Source organism: Rhinopithecus bieti, unplaced genomic scaffold (assembly GCF_001698545.2).
Source record: "Rhinopithecus bieti isolate Rb0 unplaced genomic scaffold, ASM169854v2 scaffold_9696, whole genome shotgun sequence".
Taxonomy (NCBI): Eukaryota; Metazoa; Chordata; class Mammalia; order Primates; family Cercopithecidae; genus Rhinopithecus; species Rhinopithecus bieti.
This window is the reverse complement of record NW_016806217.1, coordinates 2,050,138-2,069,816: the sequence shown is the minus strand read 5'-3', so window position 1 is coordinate 2,069,816 and position 19,679 is coordinate 2,050,138. Positions and strand designations below refer to the sequence as shown.

Sequence of the window (19,679 nt, the reverse complement as noted above, 5' to 3'; positions counted from 1 at the left end):
AAATTTAGGTTTTTATGCTTTGATGCCGAATACGTGACTTGTGACTAGCATTTTAACATAGTACCAGTAAGAAAATTTTCTCAGACTTGGGCTTTTGTTTTTCAGGCCCTGAAGCAGAGACCACGATTTGTAGCTTTAAAGAAACAACCTACATATTTAGGAGGGGAGAATCTGGAACTTCGAGATTATCAGCTAGAAGGTCTCAACTGGCTTGCTCATTCCTGGTGCAAGTAGGTAGAAAAATATGAGTGCAATTTTCCTTACTGTTTCTGGCTTCTTTTTGTTAGATATCAAGAATTCTTGTTTTCTTTTTTCACACCCTTGTTATATCTCAACCAAGAAATCTTTACACTGCATATTACAGAAATAAAATATGATTGAGAGAAATCCTTCCTGGAAATTTTTATGTATGTGTAATACCATTTTATTCTGATATAAAGAATACTTTGTTATTTCATTATTTGGTGGGTAGTTTGTCATAGCCAGAAACCTCTATTATCATGTTACTCATGAGTATAAATAGCAAGTTAAGTCGCCCAAATCTTTAATGTGGGAGGAGTTATTCAGAAGGAATAAGAAAATGTCTTTTTCACATGTATTTTCTTTCTAGGCCAGGGAAACCTTTAAGTTAATTTCCTATAGTAGTGCTGTAGAGAATGTGATTCCCCTCCCTTCACCCCACTCCCTACCTGTATAGACTGTAGGATTATCCTGTTCAGAGGAAGGTTGAACCTGTGAAAGTATTCTTTTTATAATGATACCACATTAATCTTGTGGGGGGGGGGCAAAAAAAAAAGATGAGACAATGATAGCACTGGAGGTTTAAAGGTACATTTGGGAAGTACTTACAAATTTTCTTCACCAATTTCAAGTAGTTCCTGATTACTAAGTGCTAGGTGTTAGAAAGAAATGCTTGTTCCTCAGTGCTGAAAAGAAGAACTAGTGCTCAAGGAATTTTCTCAGCAAGGTAATTTTACTTTCTGCAGAAAGGGTACTTCTCAGAAGCCTAATTGTCATGAGAGCACACCGAACAAAGAAAAGCAGAGGTTTTTATCCCTGATGCATTGGTTCCTTAATGTTGTGTCCTGTCTCCATTGGCTGGAGCTGGACCGCACAATCTAGACGGATTACGATTGGCTAAAAACTTAAAACTTTCCCAAATAGGTAAATGCGCAATGGAAAACAAAGGAAAGGGGTTGTTTACAGGGAACTAGGAGAATAATAACATTTCCAAATAAGAAAGAGGAGTAGGCTGTAAGCCAGGAAATGTCTGGGCGTGTTCAGACATTTCTGAGCAGGTTATAGTCCAGAACAAATAACCTATTTAAAGTACAAGGACATAGAATGTACTTACTCCCTTACTATATTTAACAGCCACATAGGGCTTAACAAAGAAAGTTATTAGCAAAAAACAGGGAAGCTTGAAGGAAGTTAATTTTTAAAAGAAACTATTATTTCTACCACTTATATATATTATTTATTATTTAACAAAAGGGAAACTTTGAAGAGGAACTTTTACTTTTCACATAGGGATCCATTAATCCTTGAGAATTTAACAGTGAACCAATATAGATGTATTTTGCTGTCCTTACAGAACATGCAGTGTAAGAAGTACCTTTAATGCCTACTCACACACTTCTTTCTCGAAGTGCTCAATTAAGTGCAAGCTCTTAATGTCTTTAGTGTTTTATAGTAAAGTAAAAAATCCTTATTTAGAATTAAAAGTACAGGCCTGGGCAACATGGCAAAACCCCATCTTTACCAAAAAATACAAAAATTAGCTGGACATGGTGGCACACTTACGTAGTCTCAGCTACTTAGGGGCTGAGGTGGGAGGATTGCTTGAGCCCAGGAGGCCAAGGTTGCAGGGAGCCATTTTCTTTCTTTTTTTTTTTTTTTTTTTTTGAGACAGAGTCTCACTCTGTCGCCCAGGCTGGAGTGCAGTGGCATGATCTTGGCTCACCGCAAGCTCCACCTCCCAGGTTCATGCCATTCTCCTGCCTCAGCCTCCTGAGTAGCTGGGACTACAGGTGCCCACCACCACGCCCGACTAATTTTTTGTATTTTTAGTAGAAACGGGGTTTCATCGTGTTAGCCAGGATGGTCTTGATCTCCTGACCTCGTGATCCGCCCGCCTCAGCCTCCCAAAGTGCTGGGAATACAGGCGTGAGCCACCGCGTCCGACCTCAGTGAGCCATTTTCTCACCATTTTTTTACACTGTCCAGCCTGGTGTGATCAGGCGGTTGAGGACTTTAACCTTAGAAAAAATTAAAAAAAAAAAAGTCACTAATATCAAAAAAAAAAAATGGAGCCGCCTTAAAAAATATTTTTTCCCCTCTTTGCTGAAAGGAAGGTGGAAGGTTTCTAGTTATAGAGATGCATTTACAGTGAGTTTTTTCCAAAGTGAACCATCTCCTACTTTTTATCCGATAAAATCTAATACAATATTTAATACTCAATTATGAAAATTAGGTGTTTTGAGAAGATTGTTTGAGAATGTGAGTTTGATATAATGATTCTGAATTGTTTAAAAATGATTTTTCCTTTTAGAGGATAATGGGACCTAATTCATCTAAATGACAGTTATAAAGTTAGATGAACTTTAAGGAATTGTAATCTAATCCTCATTTTATATTTGAGGGCTCTTAGGAGCAAAGGTGCCATGTACCCATCCAGAGTCGCATGGTGTTTTGTATACAGTCCTTGGCCAACATTGTTTTAATTTTTAATTTTTAATTTTTTTCGAGACTGAGTTTTGCTCTGTTGCCCAGGCTGGAGCGCAGTGGCATGATCTTGGGTCACTGCAACCTCCGCTTCGTAGGTTCAAGCAATTCTCCTGCCTCAGGCTCTTGAGTAGCTGGGATTACAGGCATGCAACACCATGCCTGGCTAATTTTTGTATTTTTAGTAGAGATGGGGTTTCACCATGTTGGCCAAGCTGGTCTTGAACTCCTGATCTCATGTGATCTGCCCGCCTTAGCCTCCCAAAGTGCTGGGATTACAGCTGTGAGCGACTGTGCCTGGCCAGCATTTTTTTTTTTGAGACGGAGTCTCGCTCTGCCGCCTAGGCTGGAGTGCAGTGGCCGGATCTCAGCTCACTGCAAGCTCCGCCTCCCGGGTTCATGCCATTCTCCTGCCTCAGCCTCCCGAGTAGCTGGGACTACAGGCGCCCGTCACCTCGCCCGGCTAGTTTTTTGTAATTTTTAGTAGAGATGGGGTTTCACCGTGTTACCCAGGATGGTCTCGATTCCTGACCTTGCGATCCACCCGTCTCGGCCTCCCAAAGTGCTGGGATTACAGGCTTGAGCCACCGCGCCCGGCCCTGGCCAGCATTTTTTTTACTTTAAACCAAAGGAATAAAAGTCAATTGAAAAGGGCCCAAGCCCCTGTTAAGCCCTGGTCACAGGAATGTTACATTACATAATGTGCTATTTTGGTCTGGTTCCAGAAAAACAGGTGAATCAGTTCAAACCTACTTTAGTCTGTGTATGTAGACAATGGCATTTTCTAGGGGCAGGAAATATTGGAGAAACTTAACTGTGCTTCCTCCTCAATAGTATTGAAAAGGTGAGAGAAATGAGAAGGAAGTTACTCAAAGGACTACATCTAAACTGTATAGAAAATTAGGTGTACCTGAGATGTATAGTGGCATGGCTTCATCATTCTCCCTTCCCCAAGTGTGATCTTCTTTGTTTCTGTATTTTACCCTTTAAACTAGCTATTTTGTAGAACACAGAAGGTATTTTAGAAATTACCTCTTTTGGTGAATTAAACGTCTTGTTTTTTGAATCAGTTAGGTTGCCTTTAACATGTAAATTACTTTTAGTTCTTTCTGATTTGCTGATTAAGTGTGTATTATATATATATATATGCAAACTTTCAGTGTTCTTATTTTCAAGAACCTTTTAATAATGTTTTCAATCTGATGTCTTATGTGTAATCCTAATTTCCTGCCAAATGACTCTGTTCTGTTTCCCAAATATATTTTCTTAACTCTGGCTGTTTCTTTAATTTAAAAATTTTTTTCTTAGATATTCTTTTTCTGTTAATATCCTGTTGAAATCGAGCCCATTTTGTAGAGTAGTGTTTCTCAAACTGTGGTTTGAGGTAGTAGTCCCCAACCTTTTTGGCACTAGGGACCGGTTTCATAGAAGACAATTTTTCCACAGGCTGGGGAGGAGGGAGGGGGATGGTTTCGGGATGATGCAAGCACATTACATTTATTGTGCACTTTATTTCTATTATTATTACATTATACTATATAATGTAGAATCAGTGGGAGCCCTGAGTTTGTTTTCCTGCAACTGGATAGTCCCATCTGGGGGTGATGGGAGACAGTGACAGATCACCAGGCATTAGATTCTCATAAGGAGTGTGCAACATAGATCCCTCACATGTGTAGTTCATAGTGGGGTTCATGCTTCTATGAGCATCTAATGCCATTGCTGATCTGACAAGAGACGGAGCTCAGGCATTAGTGCCAGCAATGGGGAGTGGCTGTAAATACAGATGAAGCTTCCCTCGCTCACCCGCTGCTCACCTGCTGCTGTGCAGCCAGGTTCCTGAGTGGGGTGTCCCTGGTCTAAGGAATACCTGAGTCAGAATCTCCAAAGGTGTTTGTCAGCCCTTTTCCATATAGTCTTACTCAGTAGATGTAGGGTAGGGTCCACAAATGTGATCTGTAGCCTACCTCTGCTTTAGGCTAAAGTGTATTTAAAACGAGCCATACACCTATACATGTAGGTCTAGGAAATAGTGTATGTGGCATTAAACAACCCAGTGGTATGCAGTGGAATGGGGTGGGCCGGCCATAGGATTCACGAGCAGTGCTGATAGCTTTCTGTATTGATGGAGTCTAAGGTTACATGCTTGTCTTCACTTTTTACAAAGCTTGTCTTCTCTGTGATAAAAGCCTATGGAAGGTGATGTGAAAAGCCTAAAGGTAAAGAGTCTGACGAGGCTCTCATAGTAATCCAAATCTAGATAGGTCACTTGTTATTCTGCTATTTTTGGTTTCTGCTTTCTTCCTTATGTCGAAAGCTGAAGTAATTGCAGATGAGAGGAAATACAGTTGAGGCTTATGAATGGCACCTTGCTCGACTGTTATTGTGAAGCATTGGTGTCATTGCTATTTATGGACATTCTGTATTTTGGTGAACTAATGATTTTTTTGTTTTTATTTATTTATTTTTTTTCTGCAGAAATAACAGTGTAATCCTTGCTGATGAAATGGGCCTAGGAAAGACCATCCAGACCATATCATTCCTCTCCTACCTGTTCCACCAACACCAGCTGTATGGCCCCTTTCTTATAGTCGTCCCTTTATCCACCCTCACCTCATGGCAGAGAGAGTTTGAAATCTGGGCACCAGAGATTAACGTAGTGGTTTACATAGGTGACCTGATGAGCAGAAATACGGTGTGTAAACAAAAAGAGCTGGGATAGAATCTGTGTTGTAAATGTAATTTGGAAATTGACTTGAAGCCTTTAGTAGATCATTAGTAAAGTTTTTGGTTATTATTCTGATACTGTGCTATGTTCTCAATATTAGGAGGTGTATATCACAAAAGTGCAACTCAGATGCTCTTTAACAAATATGCTTACTATTTAAAAAGCAACAGCAGTATGTGAGTGGGAATCTCTTTTAGCTGGGTTGCAATATTAAATTTTTCTTCTCTCTGCCCTTTTTACTTCTAAGACTGCTTTATATGAGATAATATGGAGTTAATACTTTGTGTAATATTAATATTATTTTTGCTATCTCAGTAGACATTTACTGAAAATAAACATTCTTTGAATTTGTTTCTTAATTTCTTAAAACAGTGAGGTTGCATAACTTACAAAAAAGGAGTAAAAGTAAAGGAAAACAAGCTATTTTAGGGCTCTAGAAATAAGAATTATTTGAATCTGTTAACCAAACTTTATTTGGGCATCATGAATTTAGAACACAGTGACTTAAGTTTATCTTTGTTTAGCAGATCTTTTCTTTATAGTAACTTTTTTTAAAAGCACCTACTGTGTACTAGATGTTGCGCTGGGTGCCTTATGTGTAATACCTGTAATCTTCATGATAGTCTTCAAAGTTGATGGCATTCTTTCCTACTACTGATGAAGAATTGACTCAGAGAATCTAAACACGTGCCCTAGCAAGCAAGAATGTGGCAGAGCTGGGATTAGGACACAGGTGTATCTATCTAGTCCAGAGCTTTCCTCTTTCATCACTGTATATAAACTATTTCTGGAAAATTGCTTGTAATAAGAGCAAGCCATCAGCAACGTTTAAACATTTGAGTTGCATGTTGTAATCATATATTTTCATGCAAATTCAAATTTATTTTTAATAGATAGTTTCATTAAAATTCTGTAACTTAAACACTGGCTGATTTCATTGGCCTAATTTTGAGTTTCTAAGAATATAGTTTTAGCTTTGTTAAATCATTTGTTAACCATTAAAGAAGAAAAAAGAGAAATTCATAGGTTTACAAAATAGCTTAAAGCACTACATTCCAAAAATGATTGCAAACAAAGAAAATGAACTGTAAAAAATTGTAGTCAGAGAAGTTTTCTTTGCTATCTCCAGTTCTCCTTTTCTTTGTTCTTTTTAACCCCACTCGGTGGTGATCACCTGCAGGCACTTACTGTCTTGTTCTCCAGTTCCTAACTTGACAGCCGAACTGCAAGAGCTTTCTCATGAGTCTTTGTGCTTGCTAAGTGTCCAATTATACTTCAGTGTGAATGTGCTCATCTTTGTGTTCTTTTACATTGACGTTATTATACGTATTGCATTATATTTTCGTCTTATAAGCCTCCCTTTTTCTTGGACACATCTCTTTGGTTTATGGTTGATGAAATTCCAAAGGTTGGAATTTGTTTTACTTGTTAATATATGTATTTTCTTATTCAAAAAGTAAATAAATTGCATTTTTAAAAGAAATTTCTAAGTATATGGGAGATCCCTTGTTGAGTTCAAATCACCAGGGTGTAGTAGCTGATGAGGTGCATTTTCTTCATTAGATGTTTTTCTGGGGGCCAGTTTCTTCTGATTCTGGCAATAAAGCTTTTGCTGTTCAGTGGTCAGTGTTTGAATTCTAACTCTTCTGCTCTATAGTTTGGTTGTTTAGGTCATTTTAGAACGTATGAGATATTCATTAAAATCTATTCCGATTTATTTTTTATTTGGCATGTTTCTATTACATCGATCACAACACTTATGTGATAAAGAAAGGTAGAAGCAGAAATTATGTCTTAATTATGTTTTTTTCTTATAGATACGGGAGTATGAATGGATTCATTCCCAAACCAAAAGATTGAAGTTCAACGCACTTATAACAACATATGAGATCCTCTTAAAAGATAAGGTGTGTAATTAATATCTACAAGGCTAAATCTTTTCCACTGTGACTTGTCCAGATGTTAGGGTCTGTTACTTTTCTGTGGAGCATGTTAAAAATAAATAAATACATGAAAGTTAAAAATAAAAAACAGAGGCCGGGCGCGGTGGCTCAAGCCTGTAATCCCAGCACTTTGGGAGGCCGAGACGGGCGGATCACGAGGTCAGGAGATCGAGACCATCCTGGCTAATACGGTGAAACCCCGTCTCTACTAAAAAATACAAAAAACTAGCCGGGCGACGTGGCGGCGCCTGTAGTCCCAGCTACTCGGGAGGCTGAGGCAGGAGAATGGCGTGAACCCGGGAGGCGGAGCTTGCAGTGAGCTGAGATCCGGCCACAGCACTCCAGCCTGGGTGACAGAGCGAGACTCCGTCTCAAAAAAAAATAAAAAATAAAAAAAAAATAAAAAACAGTTGGTAGGGTCTGTACCTCCTACTTGCCATGTTACTTTTCTCTTATTTTAAAAAGCAAGCAAATGAACAACCAGAAAAATTACTCAAAGGATATTAAGGTTATAAATAGAAAACAGAACCCTATAGATGAGGGGACTTTAGGTCACCAAGTCCAATTGAATTAAACAGAATGAAAGGGTATTGAGGTCAGTAAATTACCTGAGATTATTGTCAGTCATTGGATGCCACCTCAGGTATTTGCCTTGAATGTCATCTTAGGCATTTCCTATTGTATCATTGTTAAGGCATTTCTCCAGAAAAGATGACGTGAATGGTCTTTGTGAGGAGGACAGAAATAAGAAGCTCTTTAAATACCGCCTTTCTGCTAAGAAATATATGTGGTAGGTAGATCCCATTGGTATTAAGTGCAAACAAGTTCAGTTTGGTGGCTCTTGGTGTTTGTGTGCTTCAGGGTTGGGGTGGAGAATAGGCAGGAGAAGGTCCGTAATTAAGGGGAGAATACAGAATCATGTGGTTTTGTTTTGTTTAATTTTGCCCAGCATAGCAGTTTTTGTGTTCTTGCTGTGGGGCATGCAGTAATAGCTGGTATAAGAGGCCCACCTATACCTTTTAGATGATGATACTACCGTTTGAATAGCTACCAATCTGGCAACTAACAGAATAAACAGAAGAGTCCTAATATATATTGTCAGTGAAGAATAAATGTGTCTATTTATACCTTTGTAATGGTATTTATACAGTGATAATTAACACTTGAAAGCACTTTTGGGTTCCCTTCTGACCTGGTGGCTCGTTCTGTTTTGTTTTTACTTTAGACTGTGCTGGGCAGTATTAACTGGGCCTTTCTGGGAGTGGATGAAGCCCATCGGTTGAAGAATGATGACTCTTTATTGTATAAAACTCTGATTGATTTCAAGTCCAACCATAGGCTCCTGATTACGGGGACCCCTCTTCAGAATTCCCTCAAAGAGCTCTGGTCCTTGCTGCACTTTATTATGCCGGAGAAGTAAGCTCCTTCCTGTGTATTTCAAAAGATGCTAGAATGTCTGAAATGCCAATGCTTTTTAACTTTCTTAGTAGACCTTAGGGAAAACAGATGGCATGGTTTGGGGAAAGCAAAGCATCAAATGGAGGCAGGGATGGCAGTAGTAAAATGTTTCATAATCAGTGAAAGAAGGCACAGAAATTAGCCTGTTAAGGAGGACAGCAGTATTGTCTGCCGAAAGACTGAATTAGTTAATGCAGTTGGGAAATAACTGTTAAATAGATGACATCAGACATTTTCACTGTTGGTATAAGATAATATAAGTAAAATGAAATATACAAGGTACATAAGCACTGAAAAGTAGGTTACACTCAAATATCTGATAGCCGAAGCATCAACTTTACATCTTATTTACATATTATTAAAGAACTGTGGAATGTCTTTATTGAAAAAATTTTTATGGGAGAGATGATGTGCACATCTCATAAAACTTAAAATTATCTAATGTTATTCAGTGATACTTAGAATAACATCTATATTCGTTAATTTGGAGGACCCCACTCAGTCTGGCCCCTTGACAATAATCTGATTCCTCTCATCCACTTTCTCCATCACTCATTATGCTTCAGCCATTCTGGCCATCTTTCTCTCCCTTAAACATGCCAAGCCATTACTATTCCTTCTTGACTGGAATGCTGTTTCTTCTTATCTTCACATAGCCAACCACCTTAATGCTTCAGCTCATCTTGTACGACCACCTCCTTTCAGAAATCTTTGCAGACTGCCTAACCTAAAGTAGCCCTTTAGACATCTTATCCCTAACCTGTTTTAGTTTCTATATAGCGTGTCTTTTTAAATTTATGTTTTCATTCATCTCATGTCATTAAATTATGCATGAAAATCACAGGGATTTTGTTTGCTTGATTCATTGCTGGTTCACATTGCCTAGAATAGCACCTGGTGTACAGTAAACAATTCAGTTAATATAGTTGTTCAATTGATAGGTATATGCTCTACAGTCATTTTTTGTTTTTTGTTTTTTTTAATACGGCATTAAATTTTATTTTTTACTTTTACTTTTATTTTTTAAATTTTAAATTTAAATTTGTTTAATAAATTTATAGTTTGCAACCATCATCATCGCCCAGTTTTAGAACATTTTCCTCATCCCAAAAAGTTCCCCGTTGCTTGTTTGCAGTTAACCTCTGCTTCCACATATAGCCTTAGGCAACCAATAATCAGCTTTTGTCTCTAGAGATTCCCCTTTTTTATAAGTTTTACATAAGTGGAATCCTAATATGTAGGCTTTTGTTTCTGGCTTTCTTCACTTAGCATATTTTTTTTGAGATTCATTCATGTCAGAGTCCGTCAGTAGTTGTTCCTTTTATTGGGTAATAATATTTCATTGCATCCAGTTGCAATGTCCAGTTATGGACATTTGGATTGCTTTGTTTTGGGGCTGTTATATCTTTGCATGGACGTATGTTTTTCTTTCTCTTGCTTAGAGACTTAGGAATAGAATTGCTGGATTATTTGAAAAGTTTATATTTAACATTTTAGAAACTACCACGCTGTTTTCTAAAGTGATTACCATTGTGCAGTCCTACCAGAAACGTTTGAAGGTTCTAGTTTCCCTACGTCATCACCAGGACTTGGTGCATTATCAGTCTTTTTGATTCTAGCCATTCTGGCGAATGTGTGTCATTGTGGTTTTGACTTGCATTTCCCTAATGGCTAATGATGTTGAACGTCTTTTCATGTGTTCATTAGCCATTTGTATGTCTTTGGTGCAATTTCTATTCAAATGCTTTGGCATTTAACTCATGCCTGGTGTTCTGTCATTGGAACTCTAAGCATGTGGGAATTATTTATATCCTACTGCTCAAGGTCATTGCCAAGGTCTGATTGCAAAAATTCAAAAAATTGCAACCTCTGTCATAAATGGGTTAAAAAAATTGGATTGTTTGTCTTATTATGAGTTGAAGAGGTTTTTTATTTCTTTTAAAAAATTCTGAATACAAGTGCTTTATCAGTACAGTCCCCAACTTTCTATAGTTTGATGTAAAATTTTTTGACTTTTCAGTGATATGAAAGCAATACACTTTCAGTAGAAAGTATACTTTGAATAAACACAAGCATTCTGTTTTTCATTTTCAGTGTAATATTCAATAAATTATGTGAGATATTCAACTATTTATTATAAAATTGCCTTTGTGTTAGGTGATTTTGCTCAATATTCTAATGATAAGTGTTCTGAACACATTTAGGGTAGGCTAAGCTGTGATGTTTGGTAGGTTAAGTGTATTAAATGCATTTTTGATTTAACTATTTTCAACTTATGATGGGTTTTTCAGGACATAACCCTGTTGTAAGTTGAGGAGCATATGTATATAATTTGAACATATTTTATCCCAATCTGTGGCTTCTTTTCACTTTTTAAATGTTGTCTTTCAAAGAGAAAAAGTTACTGATTTTGATGAAGTTTAATTTATGGATTTTTTTGTATGGATTGTGCTTTAGATATCATATCTGAGACAGATTTGCCTAGCCTATGGACACAAAGACTTGCTTCTTTATTTCCTTCTGGAAGTTTTAGCTTTTATATTAGGTCAGAGTACATTTTGTTTATAGTGTGAACTGTGAGTGCCTTAGTTCATTTTTTTTGTAGTAGAATTTGGGAAATTGTTCTAGTATCACTTGTTGAAAAGAATGTCTGTTCTCCATTGAATTGCCTTGACAACTTTGTTGAAACTCAGTTGACACCATAAATGTCATGCTTTGTTTCTGGACTGTCAGTTCTGTTTTGTTAATACATATTTCTGTCCTTCTGCCAATGTCACACTGTCTTGATTAATGTAACTTTCAACTGCTTTTTTATTTTTTAGTTTTTTTGAGATGGAGCCTTGCTCTGTCACCCAGGCTGGAAGTGGAGTGGCCCAGTCTCAGCTCACTGCAATGTCTGCCTCCTGGGCTCAAGTGGTCCTCCTGCCTCAGCCTCCCAAGTAGCTGGGATTACAGGCATGCACCACCATGCTCAACTAATTTTTTGTATTTTAGTAGAAATGGGGTTTTGCCGTGTTGGCCAGGCTGGTCTCGAACTCTTGACTTCAAGTGATCCACCCTCTTTGGCCTCCCAAAGTGCTGCGATTATAGGCTTGAGCCACTGCACCCGGCCTAGACTGCTTTTTGAAAATGGAGAAGTACAAGTTCCGTTTTCTTCTTTTTCAGAATTGTTTTGGTTACTCTAGAGTTCTTGGCACTTCCATATACATTTTAGGATCAGGTTGTTAATTTCTGCAAGAAAAATATAAAAATTGTGTTGAATCATATATCAATTAAAGCAAAATTGTTAATATTGAGTCTTCTAAACCATAATCATGGAAAGTTTTCTCCATTTATTTAGATCTTCTATAATTTTTCTCAGTGTTCAGTGGTTTTCAGTTTAGAAATCTTATACATTTAAAATATTATTTTAATTCTGACTATATTTTGAGTGGAATTAAAAAAATAACCTATTATAGAACTATAATTGAGTTTTGTATATTGATCTTACGTCCTGCAAACTTGATAAACTTACTGTTTCTACTGTGTGTCTCTCTCTGTGTGTTTATATTGTTCTGTATTTCTTAGTATTTTTCTATAGACAGGATATGTTTTCTATAGACAGGATTATGTTTTCTGTACCTAAAGGTTTCTTTTCCAGTGTGGATGCTTTTTATTTCTTCTTCTTGCCTTATTGTATTGGCAGGAACCTCCATCTTAAATAGAATTGGTGGGTGCAGGATGTTGGCTATAGATTTTTTTTCGTAGATACCCTTTATTGGGTTGAGGAGGTTTTCTTCTCTTCCTAGTTTGTGAGGTTTTAATAAAGAATGGATATTAGGTTTTGTTAAATGCTTTTTTTCCTGTGTCTGTTGAGATGACCATGTGGTTTTGTCCTTTAACAATGTAGTATATTACCTTAATTGCTTTTTAGACATTAGGCCAACTTTTTTTTTCCTAGCGTAAATCTGACTTGTTAACAGTGTTTAACACTTTTTGTGCATTGCTAGATTCACTTGGCTAATATTTTGTTAAAGACTTTTGCATCTGTTTGGTGTTTGTTTGTTTGTTTTTTGAGACAGAGTTTCCCTCTGTCACCCAGGCTGGAGTATAATGGCATGATCTCGGCTCACTGCAACCTCCACCTCCCAGGTTCAAGCAGTTCTCATGCCTCAGCCTTCCAGGTAGCAGGGATTACAAGCATGCACCACCATGCCGGCTAATTTTTGTATTTTTAGTAGAGATGGTGGGGTTTTGCCATGTCGGCCAGGTTTGGTCTCCAACTCCTGGGCTTAAGTGATCTGCCTGTCTCCACCGCCTAAAGTGCTAGGATTACAGGCGTGAGCCACTGTTCCTGGCTGCATCTGTGTTTTTGATTTTAATTAGAATTTTAGTCTGTAGCTTTTTGTTTTGTTTTGATGTTTACGTTGCTTTGGTTTTGGGATCATAAAATGAATTGGAGAGTGTTTCCTTTCTGTTTTCTGAAGGAGTTTGTGTAAGTTTCGTGTTATTTCTTCTTTAAATATTTAGTAGAATTCACCAGTGTAGCCATGCCAATCTTCACTTTGTGGGAAAATTTTTAATGACTAACCTGGTTTCCAGTTACAGGTTCACTTAAGTTTTCTATTTCTTCTTGACTTATTTTTGTTAATTTGTGTCTTTCTAGGAGTTTAGTCTATTTCGTCTAACTTGTCCTAATTTGTTGGTATAAAGTTATATAGTATTCTCTTAGCCTTTTAATTTTAGTTTTCTTTTTTAAGAGACATGGTCTTTCTCTGTCACCCAGGCTGAGTGCAGTGGTCTGATCATAGTTCACTGTAACCATGAACTCTTGGGCTCAAGGGATCCTCCCACTTCAGCCTCCTAAGTAGCTGGGACTACAGGTGTGCACCACAATGCCCAGCTAATTTTTAAAATTTATTTTTTATTATTTGTAGAGATGGGGTCTTGCTGAGTTGTCCAGGCTGATCTCGAACTTCTGGGCTCAAGTGATCCTCCCGCCTCTGTCTCCTAAAATGCTGAGATAATAAGCATGAACCACTGTGCCTGGTAGATTCTTTTAAGAATCAATAGTGATTAAAGTTAATTTTTTGATTATGGTAATTTGTATCCTTTGCTCTTTTTCTTGGTCAGCTCTAGCTAAGGGCTTAACAATTTTGATATTCTCGAAGAACCAACTTTTGACATCATTGGTTTCTACCTCTGTTTTTTCTTTTCTTTTTTTTTTTGAGACAGAGTTTTGCACTTGTTGCCTAGGCTGGAGTGCACAGTACAATCTCGGCTCACTCAGCCTCTGCCTTCCAGTTTCAAGCAATTCTCGTGCCTCAGCCTCCTGAGCAGCTGGGATTACAGGTGGCTGCCACCACACCCGGCTGATTTTTGTATTTTTAGTGGAGACGAGGTGTCACCATGTTGGCCAGGCTGGTCTCGAACTCCTGACCTTGTGATTTGCCTGCCTTGGCCTCCCAAAGTGCTGGGTTTACAGGCATGAGCCCCCGTGCCCGGCCTCTCTGTTTTTCTATTTATTTCCTCTCTCAAAGGTTTCTGTCCTTTGTTTGCTTTTCATTTAATTTTTTCTTTTCTCTTAAGATACAGTTTAGATTATTGATGTAAAACGTTTTTCTTTTCTAGTTATTTAAAGGTATGTTTACTCCTATGTACTGCTTTAGCTACATCCCATAAATATTGATAATTGTGTGTTTTTGTTTTCATTTGATTTCATCTATTTTCTAAATTCTCTGTGATTTATTCTTTGAAGCATAGGGTTTTCAGAAGGATGGTGTTTAATTTCCATATATTTAGAGATTTTCCAAATGGCTTGTAATTCAGTTTTGTCTTGGAGAACATGCTTTAAATGAATTTATTATGACTTATTAAATAGTCATAGTATGCTTTCTTTCCTGGAGACTGTCCCATAAGTGCTTATAAAGAATAATCTGTATTCTGTCTTTGTTTGGTTAGTGTTTTGTAAATGTCCATTCAGTGTTGTTAATGGTGTTGTTCAAGACTTCTATTATCTTTTCTGACTGCCAGTTTAGTTGTACTTTGAATTGAGAATGAAATATTTTGATTTTTAACTGTAGTTGAGTTTTTGGCTTCGAGTTGTCATTTTTTGCTTCATATATTTTGGGGTTCTGTTAGGTATGTATCCATTCATAACTATTGTATGTTCCTGAGGCATTGACCTTTTTCTGGTCAATACTAGAATGTCCCATTTGACCTCTAATGATATTTATTGTTTTGTAAATCCATTTTGTGTTATTTTATTATAGCTTCTTAGGTCTCTTCTGATTCCTGTTTCCATGATACACTGTTTTCCATCATTTTACTTTCAACCTATTTCTTTCTGTAAGTCTAAAATGTGTCTTATAGACAACCGGTACTTGGATGTGCCTTTTTTATGCAGGCCAATAATCCTTGCCTTTTGATTGGAATATTTAGTTCATTCACATTTAACACAATGAATAACATGGTTGGATTTCTGCTATTTTACTATTTGTTTTCCATATGTCTTACATCTTTTTTGTTCCACTTTCTCCTTTATTGCCTTCCTGTTTCAGCAAGTACTTTTCAGTGTGTTATTTTAACTCCTGTTAATTTTTGCTATTAAAAAATTTTAATTGGTTGCTCTAGGGATTATTGTATGCATCAGTCTTCTTCAGGTCAATACTGACTCAATTCTGGTAAAATAGGGCAACTTTACCCCACTGTAGCTCCATTTTCACCTCCTTATGTTATAAATCCAAGAATACAAGCATATAATTATTGCTTTAAACAGGTTTGTCTTTTAAGGACATTAGAAAAGAGAAAAATATATGTATACTATCTTTCACATGTGCCTATATATTTGATCATTTTCAGTAATCCTCATTTGTTCCTGTGTTTTCAGGTTGCTGTTGGGTATTGCTTTTTTTTTTAGTCTGAAGGGCTTCCTTTATTTTCATATTGCAAATAAGAATATGCTGGCTTAGATGATTAAAAGGTGTACCATATCACATGGTCAATAAGTAGATAGACCAAGATCAATATCAAGTCTTCTCTGACCAAGACCAGTGTCCTTTGAACTTCAAATTCTAAGAGAAAAAATACATCCTTCATAAAACCTTTGAGACGAAGTCAAGTCACCCTACGTAGTAAGAGTTATGAGACAGTGGGAACATCTGTGCTTGTTTTTATAGAAAAAGAATTGTGGTGTGTAGTTTTACCAGTGAATACTTAGCCATGATTTGCTTTTGTGTACCTAACTGCTGAAATGGATGGTAGGGATTTTGGCTCCTAAGTGGTCATAATTAGCTTTTTCCTGCTGTTAAGCAGCTGTGGCATTCCGCTCAGCATGGGCTATGTTTGGGAAAATGTTATATATCCTTCTTTCGTAATTGGAGAGAGGAACTTTTCAATTACTTTATCATTCAGGGAGTCTCTTCCAAAATTTTCCTTTGGCCAGTTCAATCAATTATGGAATGATAGGTTAGAGATGCAAGTTTTTTTCTGTGAAAGAGATCTTCTTTTCTTTGTAAATTTTGTATTTAAAGCATTGTCATTTTCAAAAAAAGTTTAAAAATTGTTGTTCACAAAGGTGTGTATATAAAAAGAAAACCTATTAGTTAAGGAGTTCAGATTTGCCCTTATTTCTGCCTGAGCTTGCTGTGTGGGTAAGTGTAGTCTTGTGAAGTATTTTGCCTCATCTTTAGCAGAAGTTCCTGAGGTACCTTAGGACTCTACAGAGCTTTTGAAGAAAGGATCCACTGAAGAAAAACGATTGTAAAGGAGAGAATTAGGTTTAGTCAAATAGCTTTTGAACTTCCCCACTCAAATGTTACAGGCTTTTGTTTCAAAATCTAAAAGTTAGTCCTCTTTTTAACCAACTGAAATTCTGTTTCCTTAGTATAGAGCCTAAGTGCCTTTCATGCAGGGTGGCTCTGACAGGGAGTACCTGATGACTAACCATATTGTGAATACTTATCAGTCAATAGCTTCGTTTTGTACATACTGTTTGCAAAGCATGGAACTTGGTATTAAGAGTAGAAAAAGATATGACAAGATTGAAAAATTCGGCTTATAAAGACCATCATATGCAAATATATGCTTCAGACTTACCCCACAAAACAATTCAGTTTGATAGCATGTATTTCAGAGATTGTGTGTTTTAGTGTTGGGATGATTTTTAAAATTTTTGTTTCTGTGGTCTAGGCCAATCTCTTAAATTTTTTTGCACTTTTCCTTTTACATATTTACTGTGTGACTTTTAGCGTACTATTTTCACTGCTTTGGTTTAATTTCCTTCTTTGTTGGTCCTCACTAAAGTAACCTATTTTTCTAAAATTCCATGTTCTGGAAAGTTACAAAGATCAGAATTTTTTCTAGTTCTATGAGAGACAAATATTAAATACAGAAGTTGATAGCAGGGATATATCTAAAATATGAACCTTTAGATGTAACATGGTGTCTTTATACATCACTGCTATGACCTTATACCTTTTCTATATCTAATATTATAAATTAATCATTGTTTTCAGGGCAGCAGATTTTTTCTAAAGAATCTGATAGTAGGCCAGGCCCTGTGGCTCACGCCTGTAATCCCAGCATTTTGGGAGGCTGCACAGCAGGGAGATCACGAGGTCAGGAGATTGAGACTATCCTGGCTAACACAGTGAAAGCCTGTCTCTACTAAAATTACAAAAAATTAGCTGGGCATGGTGGCGGGCGCCTATAGTCCCAGCTGCTTGGGAGGCTGAGGCAGGAAAATAGCGTCAACCCAGGAGGCGGAGCTTGCAGTGAGCCGAGATTGCACCACTGCACTCTAGCCTGGGCAACAAGAGTGAGACTTTCTCAAAAAAAAAAAAAAAAAAAAAAAAAAAAACAATTAAGAATCTGATGGTAAATATTTTTGTTTCATAGCCCGTACAATCATTGTTAGCCACTCATCTCTCTGTTTAGAGGAAAAGCAGCCATAGACAATTCATAAACAAATAAATGATACTTACGTCTCCTCAGTATGTGTAGATCAAGAACTAGTGTCTCATTAACTCCCTTAATATAATAAGAGTACAGTAGGCAGGTGAAAATATTGGTTGCCTAAAGCAGAGAGGAAGTAAATCTTGGAAATAAACTTTACATTTAATTTTTTAGATTAGTAAAGTTTTAATTTATTATAACGTGTTAGGTAAATTAGCTTATTGAAATTCTCTCAGGTATTCAGAAAACAGCCTGATATAGTGATATTTCTACTTCTACTGATTTCCAGTCACTTCACACATTTAGTGTGTGAGGGATCATCTCCAGCATTGAGATAGTTCGGTTTTCTTTCTTTCTTTTCTTTTCTTTTTTTTTTTTTTTGAGACAGTCTCACTGTCACCCAGGCTGGAGTGCAATGACATGATCTTGGCTTACTGCAACCTTCGTCTCCTTGGTTCCAGTGATTCTCCTGCCTCAGCCTCCCGTGTAGCTGGGATTACAGGCACTCACCACCATGCCCAGCTAATTTTTGTATTTTTAGTAGAGATGGGGTTTCACCACGTTGGCCAGGCTGGTCTCGAACTCCTGACCTCAGGTGATCCACGTGCCTCAGCCTCCTAAAGAGCTGGGATTACAGGTGTGAGCCACTGTGCCGGCCAGAGATAGTTCAGTTTTCAATGTGCATTTTAAATTATCAGTTTTAATTCCTCACCTATTTTGTGTTCTTGGAGTATTTGCTTAGTAGAATAGCAGTGTGAGAAAATACAGTTTACCTTAGGTTTATCAGGCTGTAGGCTTTAATGACAACTTTAAATCTCTACCCCAAAAGATCATGTTATCTGCTTCCCTGTAGATGATTGTTTGAGGCCATACCAGGTGTTACTAAGGCTGATTTTGATTCACTTAACAATACCTGATAAAATGTATGGCTGGATATGGTGGCTCACACCTGTAATCCTAGCACTTTGGGAGGCCGAGGTGGGCGGACCACTTGAGGTCAGGATTTCGAAACCAGCCTGGCCAACATGGTGAAACCCTGTCTCTACTAAAAATACAAAAATTAGTCAGGCGTGGTGGTGGCACCTGTAATCCCAGCTACCCAGGAGGCTGAGGCGGGAGGTGGAGGTTGCAGTGAGCCGAGATTGCGCCCCGGCACTCCAGCCTGGGTAACAGAGCGAGACTCTGTCTCAAAAAAAAAAAAAAAGAAATGACTACTTATGAGTTCAGAAATGACGGTGACTCTCTTGAGGCTGTTGAGTCCATTGTCAGTACTGGCACCGGCTGTGTCTGACCTTCCATCTTACCAGAGAGCATGTGCTTTGAGTAGTTACTGGGTAGTTCTAGATGATGTTGGTTACATGATAGACTGAAATATTTTATAAACTCTGAATTCAGTCTGAGAATTGGAAACGTGCTATTATCTAGTGTAGACTGATGGAGTTGATTTCATTTTGCTTTTCCCCTTTTTATTTTCCCTTCTATTTAAGAGCTCTAGTGATTGATAATTTTGTCTTTCCTTATGGGAAAGATTCATTTTTTTCAGTTTTTTTTCCCCATTCTTCTTTTCCTCAATGTGGCCAGATAACACTATACTATTTCTTCCCTAGGTTTGAATTTTGGGAAGATTTTGAAGAAGACCATGGGAAAGGGAGAGAGAATGGCTACCAGAGTCTTCATAAGGTGCTAGAGCCTTTCCTTCTCCGGAGAGTCAAAAAAGATGTGGAGAAATCCCTTCCTGCTAAAGTGGAACAGATTCTCAGGGTGGAGATGTCAGCCCTTCAGAAACAGTATTATAAGTAAGTTCTTGTTTGGGTTAGGCCTAAAGGGATTGAGATCAGTACCATGAAACTATTAGATAGGATAATCCTATTTTTTTTTTTTTTTTTTTTTTT

General features: G+C 37.4%; 1 protein-coding gene across 1 annotated transcript in view; it reads left to right on the top strand.

Moving 5' to 3' along the window:
• The window catches only part of CHD2 (chromodomain helicase DNA binding protein 2), a 151,438-nt gene that overhangs the window by 68,709 nt on the left and 63,050 nt on the right, over positions 1-19,679 (top strand). The window contains 5 exon segments of the mRNA XM_017875233.1: positions 106-230; positions 5,203-5,419; positions 7,270-7,359; positions 8,621-8,811; positions 19,395-19,583. Coding sequence (XP_017730722.1) covers positions 106-230; positions 5,203-5,419; positions 7,270-7,359; positions 8,621-8,811; positions 19,395-19,583 — 812 coding nt within the window.